The sequence below is a fragment of the Sinocyclocheilus anshuiensis genome, unplaced genomic scaffold (genome assembly GCF_001515605.1).
Source record: "Sinocyclocheilus anshuiensis isolate Anshui unplaced genomic scaffold, SAMN03320099.WGS_v1.1 scaffold694, whole genome shotgun sequence".
NCBI lineage: Eukaryota > Metazoa > Chordata > Actinopteri > Cypriniformes > Cyprinidae > Sinocyclocheilus > Sinocyclocheilus anshuiensis.
The window spans coordinates 1,790,703-1,798,923 of NW_015542477.1; the positions used below are offsets into that span (position 1 = coordinate 1,790,703).

General features: G+C 35.6%; 1 protein-coding gene across 1 annotated transcript in view; it reads right to left on the reverse strand.

Moving 5' to 3' along the window:
* Positions 1-8,221, reverse strand: part of LOC107693886 (integrator complex subunit 2-like) — a 27,189-nt gene that overhangs the window by 9,557 nt on the left and 9,411 nt on the right. The window contains exons 9-15 of the mRNA XM_016493418.1: positions 7,090-7,215; positions 5,998-6,069; positions 4,983-5,097; positions 3,206-3,274; positions 2,671-2,805; positions 646-726; positions 218-298 (exon numbers count right to left, since the gene is read on the reverse strand). Of these exons, the coding sequence (XP_016348904.1) occupies positions 218-298; positions 646-726; positions 2,671-2,805; positions 3,206-3,274; positions 4,983-5,097; positions 5,998-6,069; positions 7,090-7,215 (679 nt within the window). The remainder of the gene's footprint in view (positions 1-217; positions 299-645; positions 727-2,670; positions 2,806-3,205; positions 3,275-4,982; positions 5,098-5,997; positions 6,070-7,089; positions 7,216-8,221) is intronic.

Consider the following 8,221-nt stretch of genomic DNA (forward strand, 5'->3'; position numbering starts at 1 on the left):
GCTGATTACAGAACCGGCTTTCTGACAAGATGCGCATTGAATATCGCATGCGATTTATCGTGCAGCCCTAAAACCAAGTAAATGAGAATGCATTACAAAACAACACAACCCTCGCGAGTAAATCACTCGCATATGCGACTAAATCTTCACTCTGGGCGATTCGGGTGATTAAATCATCTTTCCAGCTGAGCAAATCAATAGCTATAACATGGCTTACTGACTCTAGAGGAGGCAGATTCCAGTCTTTAAGGCTGACGATGTAATTGTGAGGAAACATTCTGATCAGCCGGGCGATGCGCTACCACATTCAAAAACCACATCCTTAATTAAATCAATGGAGTGTCTTTCCATGAGTCAGGAGAGGAGCCAGCCAGTCAAACAGATAATAGAACCCAATGGATTCAAGTCGATACTAGCACTGAACAGAGTCATCTCCAGTGTGTGAGTTGGAGGCTCAGTATAAGCAAAGTATTTCTATAGTCTTTGGTATAAGTTTAGCACAGATATATTTTCACTTGCCGAACACACTGACAGAGCGCTTCAGAGTTTCATTCTCTGTCAAGCGATCTGTGCTATTTTTCAGTTCATCTGAATGGATGCGCAGCACACCTGTATTTGGCGTACCATAGCTATAACATGGCTTACTGACTCTAGAGGAGGCAGATTCCAGTCTTTAAGGCTGACGATGTAATTGTGAGGAAACATTCTGATCAGCCGGGCGATGCGCTACCACATTCAAAAACCACATCCTTAATTAAATCAATGGAGTGTCTTTCCATGAGTCAGGAGAGGAGCCAGCCAGTCAAACAGATAATAGAACCCAATGGATTCAAGTCGATACTAGCACTGAACAGAGTCAACAGAGTAATGTAGTGTAGTTAGAAAGGAGCGGATTTTAACAGAACATAAAAACAAAACAGGATAGGAAAGAAAACAAAACAAAATAGTCCACAAAACAACAACAGAATTACAATACAATAGAATTTAACGAACGGAACACAAACAAAAGAACAGAATAAACAAACAAGCAAACAAAAAACAAACGTAATAGAACTGAATAGAATAAAACACGAAATAGGAAACCAAGTAGGGCTGCACGATAAATCGCATGCGATATTTAACGAGCATCTTATCTAATATTAGCCACTGGCTAATAAATTCTCAGATTTTACTCTCCAGTGTGTGAGTTGGAGGCTCAGTATAAGCAAAGTATTTCTATAGTCTTTGGTATAAGTTTAGCACAGATATATTTTCACTTGCCGAACACACTGACAGAGCGCTTCAGAGTTTCATTCTCTGTCAAGCGATCTGTGCTATTTTTCAGTTCATCTGAATGGATGCGCAGCACACCTGTATTTGGCGTACCGTAAACTCTAGTGTGACTCGCCGTCGCTTTGTCTCACACACACGCAAAGAAAGACAGAGCGAGAGAGTCTTACATAACATGCAGAATTGACACTCTACATGTAAGATGTATTCTTTGTTGTATTTTCCTGTCAAAATAACAGTTCCTTTGGAATTCTTCAGCTTTTAAGAACTGCCGGGTTCTCTGTTAGTAGGCGGAACTAACGTGCAAACGGCAATCTCATTGGCTGGCGCTCACCTATTATCGTCCCTGTTTTGATTTCAGCAAATCAGTTCAAGTGAACGCAGACAACGTGATTAATATTCATTAACAATTGAATGACAAATAATGCATTCATACCTTTTAATTCCTACATGGTTACCATGTTTTAGTTTTAATTTTTCTTACAGAAACACTGAATGACCAAAAAAGCACCACCACAAGTCCTAAGTTCAGTTAAAATGACTTATATGCATTAATACATGGTTACCAAGTTTTCAATTGCCAAGGTGTCCGAAGATGGGTGGTCAACAGAATAGAAAACGGAATAGAATATATAGATAGAAAATAATAGAAAACAAAATTAAATATAATAAGATAGAACAAGCTAACATATGTAACTAGGATGTAACAAAAAACAGAACACAATAGAACCGAATGGAACAAATACAACATAACAGAACAGAAAATTAAAAAAAAAATACAGTTGGAAAAAAAACACAAATAAAGTAGATGGGAACAGAACACAAAACAAAAGATCAGTAGAAAAAAAAACAATAGAACTGAACAGAAAACAAATAATATACCATAGAATGAATATAGGATATAGAGCACACATAAATAGAATATAACAGTGTTTCTCAACTGTTTTTTTATTGTTATTATAGTAAAATGAGAGTAGACATACTAATAATCATGATTTATTCTGCTGAAGAATCAAGAACTGTATGTTCTTTAATAAAAACTGGTAATTGAAGGGGAAAAAGAAATGACTTTAGTTTTTAGAATTGTAATTCATGTTAGAGTTAGATTTTTTAAAAATATATTAATAATAATAATGTGTTAATTTAAATGCTATTAAGTCATTCAGTGCCCCCCACCCCCCTGGAAGTTTGCTTTCAAAGAATAGCAAAGAAACAAAAAGAATAGAATCAAATAGAATAACAAAGTAACAGAGAATGCAAGAAAATAGTATGGAACACAGCACCAAAGTGCTGATATGATACCAAAAAAAAAAAAACAGAACACAACACAACACAACAGAACTCCAACAGAACTCCAACAGAACAGAAACAACACAGTCAGAAGAGTATCCTCAGGATTACCTTTATGGACACTTTGTGTTTGGTGAAGGCTCTGCTCCTCAGGAGCTGGTATATGCAGTGGATGGGGAGGAATCCTGTGATGTTGGCACTGAGGTTATTAGTAACGGCCACTCGCACAGCATGTGCTGTGACCACCTGTGACAACACAAAAATCCACTTATCACTATATCCGTCTTGATGCCATAATTGTGCAGCTACATTTACATTTAAGATATTCAACAGATGTCTTATCCATAATGACAAAAAGTGTTTTGTTTCAATTCGTTAGACTGCCATGTTCAACAGATGGCAAGCATGCAGTTCTCAAAGTTATCTGCTAGGACAGGATATCTATAATAGTGCATGTAATAATATGACAGGCTGTTAGTAATTAAGATGTTTGATATGGTGCCTACACAGTTATTGCAATATGTCAAATAAATTGCACAAACTCAGAAGCACACAATTATTTTTACAAAATCATTGCTCTTATTAGAAGAGGCTAACGACTGTTTTGCATTAAAACACCATCAATCCAGTGTAAAGAAAGAGGCACCTGTTCTGTGAAGATTTCCTGAGTGAAAATGGTCTTCATTTTGCTCAGTGAGCTGGGTTTGATGGCGATCTGTGGAAGGATAAGGAGTTTAAGTCAGTTCTCAACCAGATTAAACTCTGTGCAAGGTTTAGAAACTTCAAAAACAAATTTCGACAAAATATTAAGTTTTTTTTTTTTACGCCGAAAGTGAATCATTCTGGCTAAACAAACCCTCCATGGCTCATCTATCTGTACCACGTCAATAACGTACGACTCCACTAAGGGCAATTACATATTACACAGACGTACTTTAGCCTTCTCTGGGATGTGCATGTTCCTAGACACTAACAATCAATAAATCCACCAATTAACACCCTCTCTTCTGTGACTTTTACAGTGCAAGCCAAGTATAATGGATGTTTACACCTAGAGGACTAATTCTGGAATTTAACCAATGTTGGCATTTAAGCCCCAAAATAAACAGAACTAAGTACCCCCTTTGTTTGGTTCTAAATTTGACTTGTTTTTATAGAGAAACAAACAAAAACCCAATACCTCTAGAGTGAACCACTGATGGATAGACTGACCTATTGCTGTAGGCACTAGAATTAATTGATTTTGTCTAATAAAAAACTAATTATCTTAATTATAAAGCATGTTTGCTTATTATAAGCTAAAATCAAATGTTCAGAATATCCAAAGCGGCTGTCTAGGTAAGTCAGTTGAAACAGCTAAAATTCCTATTCATTTGGGTTTGTTTGAAATATGTCTTTCACAGATGTACTCTGTGAAATTCCAGTCTGTGTGTCCTCACACAACTTTGGTAAAAAATTACAGAGCATATTAGCTACTTTTTCATCGTCTATCTTTGGGGTCCTCTGTGAAATTAAACCCACCGGGATAGAAACATCTGCGATTGTGGTATGTATTTTTAACGCTCATTTATTTATACACTCATTACTCTAACTAAAAGGACAAATCTCACTGAATGTACTACCTAGTGCACATTCATTATAGAATTCCCTAATCATATACACTATTGTTCAAAAGTTTGGGGACAGTTTTTTTTTGTTTTTTTTAATAAACATGCAGAAATCCAGAAAGTACACATTAAGTTGTTTTAAAGGGACAGTAAAAACATTTACAAACAAAAGATTTACATTTCAAACAAATGCTGTTCTTTCCAACTTTCTATTAATCAAAGGATCCTGAATGAATGTATCACCATTTCTACGAAAATATTAAGTAGCACAACTGTTTTCAACATTGATAATAACAAGAAATGTTTCTCGAACAGCAAATCCGCATTCTAGAATGGTTTCTGAAGGATCATGTGACACTGAAGACTGGAGTAATGAATTCAGCTTTGTCATCAAAGGAGTAAATTACATTTTAAAATACATCAAAACAATAATAAAAAAACGTTAATTTAAATTGTAATAACATTTCACAATATTACTGTTTTTACTGTATTTTTGATCAAATAAATACCACTTTGGTGAGCATAACAGGCTTTTGGCAAAAACTGAACAAACTATACTAATATAATTACTCACATAGAAGTCCAGTTTATTTCAATGGATTTTGTGACACATGTATACACAGCACAAACTTCCATGACATCCAAATACATTCAAGAGACACTCCCATCTTAATAAATTATATGAAATGACAGGCATCCAATGTTAATAATTATAACTCAAATGTCATTTAGAAAACGAATCTCCCCGGATTAGTGCTGAAGTGACTTTACTGTTAGTTTTATTCATTGGCTGACCAAATGATTGCTTAAACTCACCTTCATCCCAAGAGTGGAGCAAACCAGCTCGATGATGGCACTGAGCTGGTTGCTATGGAAATACATTGCAACCAGTAATAGCATCTCTCCAAAAGAGGCAGAGACACCAGCGGCACTGGAAAGAATAAGAGGAGGGAGGAGAAGAGGGGGACGGAAAAGCAAAATAGAGGGAAGACAAAGAGAGGAGGGGGAAAATGCATTAAAAAGAGTCCATATTTAAACACTCTTTTATATAGAACAAACAGATATCAACCCCCAGGGTTACAGTGGGCTTCACATATATGATAACACTAACCACAAACATGCTCAGCCGTGCATCGATGGACATTTATCTCTAAATTTATAGAGTGTGGATAAGCGCTCCAATCACAGTGGGTCACGAGGAGCACAAGCTACAGGAGATATGACTTATAACCCGTCAGCTGCTTATTAGTTATTAAATTGAAAAAGCCTGTCACTGCCTAACCTCTGCTTAACCCCATCTGTTTTCATTTTATCATTCATGCTCTCACCCTCTCCCTTTTATAAGCATAAAATTATCTAATATACTGACCACATTTAACACATTTCACCACAAATGTTTTATGTTTGCACAACACATTTTATTTTTTCTTGTCTACTAAAAAAGTGGCCTTTAAGTAAAAATAAAAAGCCTGTACTGATGGCTAAAATTCATATTGCCTCACCAGCCTATGCTTTCATACCGCCTATATCTAGAACAGAAGTGGGTCTGAATGCTCCAGATTGGGCAGACCTCAGAGGAATACTAATTGCAGACACAAAGAATGTGAAAATAATTCAAAATGTAATTCCAAATACTTCTTAAATAGTTCTCTATGAAATAAAACTAATTGGATTGAAGGATAAACAGACGTTTGGTACATGAGCAGAACAATTCTGTTTCCTGTAAACTTCTCCAGAAGATTTCCTTCTCGCCGATCATAAAATAACTGCCATTTTTAGTATGTTGTAAAATGCATTTATTGGTTGTTATGGGTTTGAAGGGCTTCTGTACCTTTCAAAATACTCCTCCTCTTTTATCATCCAGCTGAGCCACATTACCATCAGTTGCTCCTGTTCTGGAGTACTGCAGAGAGAAGAAACAACGGCATGATGACGCATCTGGGTTTTAGGACTTTGAGTAAATAAAACTATTGAAGAGTAATTTAACTGAACTGAACTTCGCATTAAACATAACCGAGTGACAGAACATTAAAGTGCTGATGTTGATGTTTACTGAAAATACAAAGTGCTTGCTAATGTTACATATTTAAAGAGGTCGTGTCATGCAACATAATTCTTTTCCTCGAACTTTTGACATTCACTATTGTCCAAGTTTGGGGTCTATAATGTTTTTTAATGTTTTACAAAGAAGTCTCTTGTGTTCACCAAGACTACATTTATTTGATCAGAAATGCAGCAAAAATAACAATACTGTGAAAAATGACTACAATTTAAAATAACTGTTTTATATTTTAATATATTTTAAAATGTAATTTATTCCTGTGATGGCAAAACTGACTTTCCAGCAACCATTACTCCAGTCTTTAGTGTCACATGATCCTTCATGAAAATCATTTGAATATGCTGATTTGGTGCCCAAAAACATTTCTTACTATTATCAATGTTGAGTAAAATAATTTTTTGTGGAAACCGTGATGCATTTTTTTTTCAGTATTCTTTGATGAAAATGAAAGTTCAAAAGAACAGCATTTACTTGAACTACAAACCCTCTGTAAAAACATAAAAGCCTTTACAGTCACTTTTGATCAATTTAAAGCTTCCTTGTTAAATTAAAAGTATTACTAACTGTCCATAAAAAAATTGTACTGACTACAATCTTTTGAACTGTAGTGTAACAGTTTAACAGAGTTTCAGAAGTCCAAAATGATCAGCAGCTAAAATGGTTTGTACTGAAATCCTTGTATTTCTGATGTCAGAGATTAAAATGGAAGTGGAAAATAGTGTGAAACTAAATTATAATTGTTTTTGGCACATTACAACTGTACCTCATTGAGAAAAATGTAATTAATGTATGATATGACCATTTTAATCTTTAAATCATCATTTATCTAAATAGGTGGAGTATTAGTGTCAACGTGCGTACCTGACGAGGGTAGAGAACGCCAGCAGTTTGCAGAAGGACAGGGAGACAAAGCGCACTCCTGCAGGTGTGGCTGGTGGACGACTGGTCATCAACTGCAACAGTTGCTCCGCCTCTTCATCTGTGGGCCTGTGGAAAGAAAACACATTTGTAACCACCATTAAAACTTCGCAACATTTGGAAGAGGTATTCAGTGTCATCAGGAACTGAATATAATAAAACTGTTGGAATTCATTTCCATAATCTCGCAATGGAATGGAGCCAGAACTTCTTACATGGGAAAATGAGCACCTTAAGCATCTAAATTACTCATGGTTAACAGTTACTATTAGAGGTCGACCGATAGTGGATTTTGCCGATACCGATAGCTAGGTTGGACCACACTGGCCGATACCGATTAATTAACCGATAGTTTTAAAATTGATACTGAACAAAAACTAAAATAGTGCTTTATTAACAAAAACAGTACTGAACCATACTAGTAAGTAGTAGTAAAAAAAAATAATAATAGTAATAGTAAATGTTGAAATTAACACACTCTAACAAGGAACAATACTTACACAGCTTTCATTAATCTTAATGCTACAATTGGACTCTTATTTTAAAGTGTTACCATTTCATTTCAACTGTCATGCTTAAAGATGCACATCTTTAAATATATACACAAAGGCTATAGCATTAAAATTATATACATATGGATATTGTATGTATACTCTCACACTTTAACTGCTTCTATTCTTGAACACTTGATGATTATCTAATCAAAATAAAAGCGCAGGGCTGAGTCTAGGAGAACTCACCGGTATCACACACACTCCGGACGCGTCGCGTTCAACTCGAGCAGCGGTCTAAAACAGTTTATTTAATCACCAAACGGACACAAGTTTACTTCAAGAATCAACAATTTGGCATGGATGAGTTTGAAGTTCGGTGTTTAAAAAACGGAGCAAACTATATTATAGCTCTATAAATGAAACTTTAACAACAATTCGGGACAAATATAATGTAATTTAATGGAAAACTATGTGAATGGCGCTCTGGCGCGGCAGGATTTTCTGTCGGCTGCATTTAAATCCGCGTCTGAAGTTTCCCGCTCTGTTCAGCGTGCAGTATCACGTGTCTAAACAAATAGCAC